Source organism: Zootoca vivipara, chromosome 3 (assembly GCF_963506605.1).
Source record: "Zootoca vivipara chromosome 3, rZooViv1.1, whole genome shotgun sequence".
Classification (NCBI taxonomy): domain Eukaryota; kingdom Metazoa; phylum Chordata; class Lepidosauria; order Squamata; family Lacertidae; genus Zootoca; species Zootoca vivipara.
The window spans coordinates 47655450-47668731 of record NC_083278.1 but is presented as its reverse complement, the minus strand read 5'-3'; the positions used below and the strand labels follow the sequence as shown (position 1 = coordinate 47668731).

Here is a 13282-nt window from a genome sequence, read left to right as displayed (position 1 = left end):
TGACAGTTCCTTCTCCAAGGGTGGGGGCCAAGGTATGTAGAAACACGGGGAGGGGTCAACACTCCCCAGAGACAACAGAGGGCTCAGACAGGGGGTAGGGGAGGAGTGGGCCCGATAGCTCATGAGTCAGGACAGGGTGGGGCCAGTCACAGGGATGTGCCGGAGGGGTGGGGGGGAGGGGGCTTGATAGCTCATGAGTCAGGGCGGGGTGGGGCCAGTCACAGGGATGTGCCAGAGGGGGGGGGAGAAGGGGACTCGATAGCTCATGGGTCGGGACAGTGGGGCCAGTCACATGGGTGTGCCGTTGGGGTGTGGGGTAAAAGGGGGCTAGATAGCTCATGGGTCGGGACAGGGTGGGGGCAGTCACAGGGATGAACCGGGGGTGGGGGGGAAGAGGGGGCAGGATAAGTCATGTGTCAGGACAGAGTGGGGGGAATCACAGGAAAGAACCACAGCAATGCATGGCCGGGCCAGCTAGTATGTATATATAAAAAATGTAAGTACTTATACTTGTGGGAGAAATGTCATGCTAAGGCAATCATTCCATCATCTGTGTTAGACTGAACAATGCCCCCTCTTTCTCCCATGCACTGTTTCCAGGGTTCTCCTAACCACACCCAAGACAATTGGAGAAGTGCAAGAGGAGGGGTGGGGAGAGAAGCCCCGTTGTGCAAGTGGAAGTCCTTGAGCAAGATTTCTGCTGACAGGACTCATTAGTTGAACCCCCCCCCCAGCATTTACAAGCAAATAATCTAGATTTCCCAAATCAGTGGCAGCCGTTATAAATTCATAAAAACACCATGATTATTAACACTACTCTACTCTCTTGTCAAGGATGCAGGCTCCCTCGGCCAGTAAAGCGAGATGAGCACTGCAACCCCAGAGTCGTCCGCGACTGGACCCAACGGTCAGGGGTCCCTTTACCTTTTACTCTCTTGCCAAAATACAGTACTGTATTCATATTAACTCCAGGCCTGAGCTCTGGTACCTCATATTTCAGTGTCTCTATCCTCAAACACACAGTTAAATTATAGTAAAGTTGCCGACCAGTCTTGAAAAGTATGTATCAGAGGTGTGTGTGTGTGTGTGTGTGTGTGTGTATTACACATACCCTCAAGGAGTTGAGAAGACTGAAAAGAGAACACTCATTTTATAAAAAATGTTGCTGCTGCTGTTAAATTTCAAACTATTGGATTATGCTTAGGAGCATTTCCCTGCCCCCTTAGGTCCTCTTTTGGAGATGGAAGGGGGGGAATTTTTGATTCTGGTAAAACAATTCTGCATGTGTTTGGTAGAAATCAGCACAAAGGTGCCAGAATGATTTCATGCACATTGGGAAGCTGTGGTTTATCTGAAATGCCACACTGATAGCACTATCTACTGTAAATTCAAAAAAATAAATAAATTCAGAACATAATTAGCATGGCAGTCCCAATCCCATTTACACCAGGGAGTTTGGAATTAATGGCAATGTCCCAGCTGTCAACCAGCTCCCAAACATTGAGGCAGGAGGCCTGCTGGTGGTATTTCCACCAATAGAACCCAGTGGAAAGAAACAGAGCAGGGAGGAGATGGGGTTGAACTGGCCTGAGATCTGTTGGATCTTGAGCTGGTTTCCCTGTTATGGGGTGATGGCATTGGTCCAGCCCAATATGGACTCAACTGCTGGTAGCCTGGAGCCTGGGTAAGGATCAACCCAGATCACTACCTATCTCAGGCATCCCCAAACTGTGGCCCTCCAGATGTTTTGGCCTACAACTCCCATGATCCCTAGCTAACAGGACCAGTGGTCAGGGATTATGGGAATTGTAGTCCAAAACATCTGGAGGACCGAAGTTTGGGGATGCCTGACCTATCTTCTACCATTGTCACTATGGGCTGCAGATGTGGCAGTGGCCCCACTGCTCTGCAAAGCCCCATGGGCGGGGTAGGAATGTTCTGTTACAAATGTTCTGTATTCATAAAACTTGCTAAAAAAAATAAAAGGACAAGTCAACCCTCAGTAAGCTTCAATTATTCAATCATCAAAATGTTACCAGTACTTCTTGCATGTGCCCTGAGACACTGTTCCCACACTTCTAGTACTGAAAGTACAGCACAGCACCATGAAAATGAACAAAAGAAATATGAGTACAGATAAATCATGAGTTAATCTGGTGTCTCTCACTGATCATGTAGCATTTCTTCATGTCTAGGTCAATTGTGTTTCTTTATTCATTTACATCCTTTTACTACACCCCATAAAATTGCCCTTTGTCTCCAAGCCAAACCAGTGTGTTTGTCTTTTCTTTCTATGGTCAAATGCTTGTCTTGTTAAGAGTTTTTCAGTGCCCAGATGAAGCCTTGGTGGCACAAGCTTAAAGGGCAGGGGAGGGGGCAGGGAGATACTAGGGATGCAACTCTGTTCCATTAAATGTAATGAGATTTATGTTAAAAGGTAAAGGGACCCCTGACCATTAGGTCCAGTCATGACCGACTCTGGGGTTGCAGTGCTCATCTCGTGTTATTGGCCAAGGGAGCCGGCGTACTGCTTCCAGGTCATGTGGCCAGCATGACAAAGCCGCTTCTGGCAAACCAAAACAGCACACGGAAACGCCGTTTACCTTCCCGCTGTAGCGGTACCTATTTATCTACTTGCACTTTGACGTGCTTTCAAACTGCTAGGCTGGCAGGAGCAGGGACCGAGCAACGGGAGCTCATCCCATCGCGGAGATTCGAACTGCCGACCTTCTGATCGGCAAGCCCTAGGCTCTGTGGTTTAACCCACAGTGCCACCCACTGAGATTTATGTTAACTGATGTTAAAAAAAAAACAGGACTGCACTCTAAAAATGTCAAAAAATACAAAATGAAATCCTTAAGGAATCAGCCAGGTTGTTGTCATGCATTGAGGAAAATGACATTAGAATTGGAAATGTTTTATTTTAATTTTTTACTGCAATATTCATTTGCAGCTTCTGTAAAGGGCTACATAGAGTCATAAGATGTGTTATGCATTTTAGAAGCCTACAAACTTAAACAGAGGCAGACATAATAATTGGGCTGCAACTCTGCTCCTTTAAAATGGTACAGATAAAATGTTGTACCATCAGATATAGCACCATAATTAGAAGCTGGGAACAAATACTGTAGCTTCAATAATCATCTTAAATCTAATTTACCAGATCAAGACAGTGATTTGAAAAATAAAAAGTAGCATGAGTTATAACCTTTGCTGTTTAATAAGTGGCACACTACACACACTCTCCAGCCCCTCTCATTCATCACAGACTGTTGCATAATAGCAAAGCCTGCAGCCCTATATGGACTTACCTGGAGAAAAGCCCTATTGGAATCAATGAGGCTTGCATCTGAATAGACAAGTAAAGGATTGTGCTGCAGCTTGAGCCACAAACCAGAAAGCTTCTGATTCAGAACTCTCCTCATCCATAAGTTCAATTGACTATCTTTTAGCCAAAATCCCCACTTCAGTTTGCAATTATGGGTACAATACTGGCTTACCCAATATTGAGCTGCTTAAGTGGGATGATAGACTGTGAAGCCTTGGAACTAGCCATATAAATGCTCAGGTGTTCTTACTTCATTTTCAATGTTATTTGACAGTATATTCCAAAGAGTAAAACTCTTACTAACCTGTGTGTGAACTGTCATAAAAATCCTTGCTTCATGATTTATGGAATGAGCTTCTTTGAGTACAAAGCTTCTTTTTAAAAACAAAGAGGGAAGACTGACCATACCACACACACACACACACACACACACACTTCCTTCAAGTATTTGCTGATATTTCTATTTACATTCCAAAGTTCCTGTTCATTAGAATAAGCTTATTGTTTATATTATAAATTATAAATGAGAATGCAACAAACTCAGTTGACATTACATTCAAGAACCAATATTTACATTTTAGGTTGACTTTTCTCAATGAAATCTATATACAGTATGCTGATTAGGCCAGAGCTAAAATTGGGGAGTGGCTTTGTAAAGAAACCTTTTGCAAGTCTTTTGGAATCTCGGGGAATGCATGAATAGGGCCAAAAGTGTTTTCCCACTCAAAATGAGAGCAAGTGAGAGCAAAGAACATTGTTCTTACACTGAAATTGACTTTTCATTATACTGGCTGCCTGATCACCTAGCCCAGTGGTGGCAAATCTATGGCACGCATGCCAGAGGGGGCACTCAGAGCCTTCTCTGTGAACACATGCGCCGTCGCCCCTTCCAACTCCCCACAATCCTATGATTCGATGGCTAGCCCGCCGGGCTGCACTTCTAAAGCCTGCTTGTGCGGGAGGGAGCAAAATGCCGCCAGGCTTACTGGTAGTTCTGCTCCGAAGTGCTTTAAGACAGTGGCATGGAACGTTCATGATTCAGCTGCAGCCCACAGGCAGCAAACTTGTGCATGCATGGCTCTACTCAATGTGCGCACTGCCCCTACGAACTCTGTGCTGGGGCGCCTCCCTTCCAGGCTATGACGTGCTGAACCGCTGCACGTTTCTGGGCTTCACTCGGAATTTCCTTTTTGCCTGTTTGGTCAGATTGGGAAGCAAACTTTTGAGCTGAACTCTCTCCCATCACCATGGGTGCAAGATCCTCCCCACTAAGGGACACACAGCAGAGGACAAAGGAGACTGCTTTTTTCATAGGATTGTGGGGAGTTGGAAGGGAACCCAAGGGTCATCTAAGTACAACCCCATGCAATGCAGGGAACTCAACTACAGCATCCATTCCATGGCATATGGCTATTCAGCTTCTGCTTTGAAATCTCCCAAAGAAGAGTTTCTTGAAGGGAAATGTTGTCTGGGAGTAATTCCCCTTTTCATGATTTCCTAAACAAGAATAATGCAAACTTGTACCTTTCAATAAAAAGTCATTGAAAGCTCTGTTATTCTGTTTTTCTTTAAGACAAAAGATGTGGGCTTTGGGTTGCAGTTTGGGCACTCAGACTCTAAAAGGTTCGCCATCACTGACCTAGCCAATAAGAAGAAACCTGCTTATGCAATAACAAAATGGTGCAGGGAACAAACAGCACTCAAACAGAAAGGGGAAAAAAAGTGACCAAGATTTTTAGGGGAGATAGTGGCCCCATTAAAATTTGCACAAAACTGATCATCTAAATACTTTTTATTTATAAAAGCATTTATATTCTGCCATCTCATAAAATATAATGGTGCCTGTTACTCACATACCCATATAATTATTAACATTTATTTCTAAAATTATTTCCAGTTAACTTTTGTGCAGAATACATGAGGCATTATATAAAAATATAATAGTCAGAAAGTCACAAAATATTTAGTCATAAAAATAGTAAATATAAAAATCAAGGGGAAGTGACAGGAGCAGCAGACCCATTCTCCAAGGAAAGCATCACACGTAGATCTTTATTCTCCCCTTGTTTCTGATGTAGAGCTTCACTCACTTCCTTCTCCCTAGTGGGGTGTGGGGTGCCATTTTGTGGTTTGCCTCAGGTGCCAAAATGTCTTGGCCAGCCTTGATAAAAATGCACTGGACAAACATTGTATCATTACAGTTTACATGAAGCTTCCATATCAGCCTCAGGCAGACAAAAGCTTGTGGAGTCTGAGAAGATCCTGCTTTCACTGGCCCCTTCTCAGGCCAACCCAAGAATCCTGACAATGTATGTTTTTAAGGGTTAAAAGTTAAAACCAATCCACAGAATTAGTGGAATCTAAACTGACAGACCAGCAAAAATACATGCTCTCTGAGATCTACTCCACTAAAAGGCAGTTTACAGAATTCTAGAACAGCTGCAGTACAGGTAACCCCTGATTTGCGCATGGGTTGCATTCCAGATTATTGCATGTGACTGCAGAGCATGCATAAGCCTGTTCTGCCCCAGCCCACTCCACTCCATTACAGCCCCCATTCTGCTCCCTTTTCTGGCCACTGCAATGAGCGTGGTTCTGTGTCAACTGTATGCATGTAACTGGGTCGTTACCTTATTTTCCAGAGGGATAGCCATGTTAATGTGTTGCCACAAAAAAGGAGAATTTTGTGGTACCACAAAAGCCTGACAAATTTATTTACAGCATAAGATTTCATGGACTAGTCTCTCTCCACTTGGACTCCATAGTGTATGAAAGTTAATGCCATGATAAATGTGTTACTCTTCACAGTGCCACAAGATGCTCCTATGTCCTGTACATAGTTACTTCAAACTTTCAGTGGAATGAGTGGGATTTAAATCAGAATGAACACAAAGTGATAGTTCAGTGATGGAGACAGCAATAATTCTTTTTAATCTGGAAGGTAAATAAAAACTTAACAGAATTTTGATTGTATTTTTACTCAGGAATTTTGCCTCAGGCATAAAATGCTTTATGTCTGTTAAGAAAATATCTGACATACATATAAAATATGTTAATAAAAACTTAACTGTTTCTATGAAAATGATTATTACTAAGCAATACATATTCATTAATAAAAAGAACATAAATTTACAAGTTTGCACGGATTTTGACTAATAGGTCAAGTATAAGGAACACAGTTGTAATGGACTTATCCTTCAGTTCTTTTTCACAGACAAATATGACGCTTTTGGACTGAAACTTTGTTATGTGTGCGGAATTCCTTGATTCTTAGCTCTTCATGCTTATTTGCACAATTTATCTAATTTCTTTACATTTAGCACATGCTTAACACAAGATAAGATGACACACAAAAGGAGCTTTACTATGTCCAAAAAAAATCACCCAAAATAAAGCAGGGTAGACAGCAATGATTGTTTTTTTAATGAGAGTATTGTCTGTATCACCAGATTATTTGTTATAAGTATAATGGGTCATGCATTGGAACACCCTCAGAGAAAATCTTCCACACATAGATATTAAATTACTGTATCATCTCGCTGGTAAAACCAATAGACCTATATAAACAAAAACAACAATGTAGCCAAATCTGAACTCAATGTTAAATTTTCTTGAGTTCACAGATACTTAGGCTGCAACCAACCCCCCTTTGAATTGGATTGCAGCCTTAATAACCAAATGAACATAGGGGACTGCAGCCTTAGCTACCAATATTTTTTTATTCAGTGTTTCCTGAACATTTAAAATGTTTGCATGTTTTAAAATTTATTTTTTATGTCACATTTACTTGAAAAAGTGATAAACATTAAACATAAACAAAGAAGTTCTATTCACCCAGGATGCTAGCATAGCACATGAGATCATGTATGTGCCTGTTGCCATATAAATTAAAAAGTAATGAGGATGCTACATCTCAGTTGGCAAGCAATGGCACTATTGTTCAGTACTAACAATAAAGAAGTAGAAACAAAATAAAAAAATCCTTTCAGCAGCACCTTAGAGACCAACTAAGTTTGTCATAGGTATGAGCTTTAGTGTGCATGCACACTTCTTCAGATACCATGCACACGAAAAGTATGTGTGCATGCACACGAAAGCACACACATGCATGCACACAAAAGCTCATACCTATGACAAACTTAGTTGGTCTCTAAGGTGCTGCTGGAAGGATTTTTTTTTTTGTTTTGTTTTAACTAAGTCAGACCAACATGGCTACCTACCTGTAATAAAGAAGTACTTCATGCAATGCATAATTAACCTATTTGGGTTAATCTCTGCAAAATGCAGAGTTGGCCACTGTTTTACACAGCTTCAAAAAAGTCATGAGAGGACAGTCAATTATTTTCTATTTGCCGTTGCTGCTAAACAAAAACTTCCTATTCCTATTCCTATTTAGAAGGAATATATTCCCAAGTGCCAGATTCTGGATATGATCAGCAAGAGGGAGCCAACTCCATCATGCCATGCTTTTAAGATTCTCAGGGACATCTGGATGACCCTGTTGGAAACACAATACGAGGCTAGGTAGAACTTTGTCTAATATAAGGGTGGAGAACCTGTGGCTTTCCAGATGTTGCTGGATTCCTATAACCTCCAACCATCGGCAATGCTGGCTGGGGCTGTTGAGAATTGAAGTCCATCAACATTTGGGGGCCAGAGGTTTCCCCCCTCCTGTTCTAATCCACCAATGCAATTTCTTACATTGAGCAAGCAGAGGACAACCACGAGCAAGCAAAGCACAACCAATAAATGGATACGTTTAAACGGTTTTAAGTTCATTCCATCTTAGACTTAGGTTAAAGGTGGCAAGATAAAAATACAAACCCTGGCAACTAGTAAAAGCAAATTCAGATGTCACTCTTTCCCTTCCCACGAATAACCAGCTAAAATTCAAGTAATGTACCATTCCTACAATGAAGAAGTGGAAAGGGAATCAAGGGGAAGCCTCCATAAATGCGAGCAGGTTTGATCATAAAAAACCAAAAACACCTTTCTCCAGGTGACTAATGCAAACTGTCCAGGTCTGTTTTAGCGCCCCCTCCAGCAGCTTTACATTTACGCATCCGAACAGATTTTACTATACAGTATTTCTAATGCTGAAAAATAGGGGTAGGGGTGAGGGGTGGAGCGCGCGGGAGAGATAAAGTTTGGCAGGCTACAAAACAGTTTCCTTTTCATCAAAAGCACATAGATAATCTTTAAGCAGAGACCACGGTAGCCTGGGTTAAAAGCCAGGGCGGAGTGGGGAGACGGCGCGCAAAGAAAGGGCTGCAGGAGGGAGGAAGAAGCTGTGCAGGACTATCAAGGCAAAGCCAAGGTTCCAACGACAGCTGGATCCGAATTACAGTATCAACAACCCCAGAAAGGAACGCTGTGTCTTTAAGGCGACTGGGGAGGGGGGCGCCCTCGCACTACTCGTTGGTTTCGCTCTCTTTGGCCGGGGGGGGGGGGCGGGCGGGGCATATCACACACCTTTCCAATGGGAGTGCTCTGCCACTCTGAGGGCACCTGCCTGGCGGAGGAGAGAGGTTTTGCCTGCATTGCAGGGGGTTGGACTAGATGACCCTTGGGTATCCCTTCCTACTCTACAATTATACGTGACGTCTATTGTTGTTGTTATTCCGCCCATCTGACTTGGTTGCCCCAGCCACTCTATATGACTTCCACAAAACACACACACACAAACCCCCCTCAAACATTAAAAACCAGGGGCAGTTCCTCTGACTGCGCCCCTGAGCTACGCGAGACCCGAAAAACACCGAGTCCCATATAGGGTAGCTGCTCGTTACACCGAGTCCCCTCAGAATGTTCCGTGGGGGCGGGGGGAGAGAAATCAACGGCCGCGAGGTGACCGTTGGGGGGACGCAGGTGGATGTGGGCGCGCCCTGACTGGGAGAGGGAGAGGAGCGGCGGCTGGGCGCTTCGTTACCTGTTGGTGGTGGGGGTCGTGGGCTCCGAGGTGGTGGTGAAATAGGACGAGTGGGAGAGCGAGGGAGACGGGGGCTCGCTCGCCCCTCCTTGGCTCCCCTCCCCTGGCAGCGCCGCCGGGCGGTCCTTGCGCTTCTTCTTGAGGCGCCAGTTTCCGAAAGCCGAGCGCTTCTTGCGCTCTCCGGAGGCAGCGGCGTCGGCGGCGTCGTGGTGGCTGTGGAGATGCTCCCGCCGCCCCTGACTCAGGGACGGGGAAGGGCAGGGCGACGGGAACGACGCGTCCCTGCTGCCGCTGTCCGGCTCGGAGTCCTCGGACTCGCTCTTGTGGAAGAGTCTGCCGAGCTTCTTTAAGCCCCCTTTCTCCATGCTGGGCGCCGCCCGCGTCCTCGACGGGATCTGGTCCCGAGCGGAGGCACTAGTGAGGCAGCGACAGCAGCAGTAGCAGCAGCAACCGCCTTTGGCTCCAGAGGAGAATCGAGGCTGGCCAGGTGGGCTCTGCCTGTGCGCGCGCCGTCGTAGCGCCGATCCCAGCGGCTGAGATTGGCAAGAGAGGCGAAGCGCCTCCTAAGGGCAGCCCAGGGAGCTCCAGCCGTGTGAGCCGCAGCTCAGCCAAGCCACGCCCACCACGCCCTTCCCCGCCTCCTCGGCGCTTCTCAGCGTTCGAAAAGGGCCGGGCTCCCCGCAGATTTCCTGCGCGTGCACTTTATTTATTTATTTTGCCCCGTGCTGGTGGCTGCCTCCTCCTCCTCTTCTTCATGGAGGAGTTTCCTCGCGTTCTTTCGTCTCAAAGCCCGACGATCGTTATCTCGCTCCGCAAAGGAAGAAGCGCATTAGCCGGGGCTCTGTTGCGCAGGAAGGGAGAGGCTGACTTTATCCGCACCGAGTGTGCAAATTATAAGCCATTATCATTTGTTTTTCCTGATGAGGCCGAGATTACCCACAGGCCCGGATTCCTTGTGCAAGGGTTGCAAGTAGAGCTCGGAACGCACCTGGAGAACACCAGCTGCAGTGTCCTACAGACTGGAGATTCTATAATTGTCTTCTCGACTGCAAATTCTCTTTTTTTGTTAGGATTTACCCAGAATCTTACTTAAAAGCTCAATGTTATTTTGGATAACAATAAGAGAGGAGGGCAGATTGCTCGATTCGGAAATTACCCACCTCTTGCATCATTAAGTTTGCAATTCGACACCCACTTTCCCTGGGTACGGTATATAAGCGCCATTGAACTCAATGAGATTTCCAAGTAATTAGACTGTCTACTGACACACACGACCTTATGGTCTGATTCTGATGTTTGAATATATGCAAATTATAGGAATAAATCCAGTCTAGAGTTAAGGAATAGGAAAAGATACAATTATTGTTCAAGCTAGCCTGCAGAAGTTAGAAATGGTTTTGTTCTTCACTTATTGCCAGCTGACGGTGGACATTATCAAATGACAGCAGAGTTTTGCAGGATGTGCCTTACAGATACTTAGGCAATTAATTAGTCCAGTGTCGTGCTAGAATTATCATCAACCAAGACATTAAATAAAGATTATATTTCTCTAACTAATACATCTTATATATCACTCTATCTGACCAGATCACTTTTTATCCGAGAGTGATCTGTTATCATAGTGTAGAATTAACAACTATCACAAGAATTTTACCACACAAGTTAATAATGGAGTGTTATGCCTGCTTAACCATCAGTCCAGAGCTGTTCTCTCTAGTACAGGAATGCTTTATTCAGCATGGTTTCATATGACTCAAGTGGAGCAACTTCTACCACTTTCTACCTCAGTCTGCATTGCTGTAAACATCAGAACAAAAGATGCAAACTAGCATCTTGTTATTAGAAAGGGCTTTAGGTTTGTATTGAAGATGTGGGTTAAACCACAGAGCCTAGGGCTTGCCGATCAGAAGGTCGTCGGTTCGAATCCCCGCGACGGGGTGAGCTCCTGTTGCTCGGTCCCAGCTCCTGCCAACCTAGCAGTTTGAAAGCACGTCAAAGTGCAAGTAGATAAATACTATATTCCGGCGTATAAGATGACTGGGCGTATAAGATGACCCCCAACTTTTCCAGTTAAAATATAGAGCTTGGGATATACTCGGCATATAAGAAATATGACCCGGTGTATAAGACGACCCCCGACTTTTGAGAAGATTTCCCTGGGTTAAAAAGTAGTCTTATACAGTGGTACCTCGGTTTATGAACACAATTGGTTCCGGAAGTCTGTTCATAAACTGAAGCGTTCATAAACTGAAGTGAACTTTCCCATTGAAAGTAATGGAAAGTGGATTAATCCGTTCCAGACAGTCCGCGGAGTACTTAAACTGAAGCGTTCATAAACTGAAGCGAACTTTCCCATTGAAAGTAATGGAAAGTGGATTAATCCGTTCCAGACGGGTCCGCGGAGTACTTAAATTGAAATGTTCATAAACTGAAGCATGGGTGTAATTGGTTCTGGAAGTCTGTTCATAAACTGAAGCGTTCATAAACTGAAGCGAACTTTCCCACTGAAAGTAATGGAAAATGAATTAATCCGTTCCAGATGGGTCCGCTGCGTTCATAAACTGAAAATTCATAAACCGAGGTGTTCATAAACCGAGGTTCCACTGTACGCAGAAATATACAGTAGGTACTGCTCCGGCGGGAAGGTAAATGGCGCTACTCTGGTTCGCCAGAAGTGGCTTAGTCATGCTGGCCACATGACCCGGAAGCTGTACGCAGGCTCCCTCGGCCAATAAAGTGAGATGAGCGCCACAACCCCAGAGTCATCCGCAACTGGACCTAACGGTCAGGGGTCCCTTTGCCTTTACCTTTAAGGGTTTCTTTTAACAGCACAACCCTCAGACCAGTTATGCCAGAACCAGCCTAATCATCTTTGATCAAAAGCCAATTTTCTTAATGAGTTTTCCATAATTTTATCTTAATTTTCTTAGAGACTTCAACAGGATTAAGACGATTGCTGCTGTCCTAAAAGGCAGAAGGGTTTCTTTTGGGGAGGGGTAAACTTATTTCTCTCCTTTGCTCTCCCTTGTCATGCAAAGAGAGGAAAGGAAGCCTGCTTTCTCTTCACAACTGCAGCAGTGGGGAGGTGTAAATGGGGTGGGGGTGGCAAAGTGTAAAGGGAGGGAGGAGGGGGTTATGGGGTTTGGTGAGTAGGCAGTGTTGGAGAGCTATGCAAGTAGGAACACAACCCTTAGTTGTCCATGAAACAAAAATGCACCTTGGAATTTTCTTTTCATTGTTTATGACATATGCAAATCTTGCTAATGTAGGGCAGAATGTAGTAGAGAAATCCTATGTGGGCTTTACAATGGCATTAAAAGATATATAAAAAACAAGTTTAAGCAACACCTGTGAAAACACCCTGTTTGGTCTTAACCCAAGTAATCTAGTTTAATTCCTCAGTGAACTGTAGACATTGTGTATTAATGGACCTGCTGTGCACTCTGTCAATTGTAGGAACTGAAATATAGAAGCAGAAAAAAATAGTTATTGTAATCAAGAGGAAATTGTCATAATTTTAATTGAGTAAACTCAATTACACTATGTACACTATGGCTTGATCCTGAGTTGCTCTTCTATAAACTGTTCCAGTGGAGGCTCCATTGGGTGGGGCAGGGCAGGAAAAAGTGGTAAATTTCACTTATTATTCCGTTTTCACTTATTCCATGTAAAGGAGTAATTTGTGTGGGGAGAGGGACAAAGGGGCAATTGGAGAATTCACAGTATTTCAGTAATTATTGGTTTAATAGTATATCTCTACTTGACAAAAAGATCAAACCTATCCATTCTGAAGGAAATCAGCCCTGAGTGCTCACTGGAAGGACAGATCGTGAAGCTGAGGCTCCGAGTCCAATACTTTGGCCACCTCATGAGAAGAGAAGACTCCCTGGAAAGACCCTGATGTTGGGAAAGATTGAGGGCACAAGGAGAAGGGGATGACAGAGGATGAGATGGTTGGACAGTGTTCTCGAAGCTACCAACCTGAGTCTGACCAAACTGTGGGAGGCAGTGGAAGACAGGAGTGC

The 13282-nt window shown here is 44.5% G+C and overlaps 1 protein-coding gene across 1 annotated transcript in view; it reads right to left on the bottom strand.

The window, feature by feature from the left end:
• CRYBG1 (crystallin beta-gamma domain containing 1) overlaps window positions 1–9774 on the bottom strand; it is a 104094-nt gene extending 94320 nt beyond the window's left edge. Inside the window, exon 1 of the mRNA XM_035109300.2 lies at window positions 9258–9774. Coding sequence (XP_034965191.2) covers window positions 9258–9622 — 365 coding nt within the window. The 5' untranslated portion in view covers window positions 9623–9774. The remainder of the gene's footprint in view (window positions 1–9257) is intronic.
• Window positions 9775–13282: the final 3508 nt, after the last annotated feature.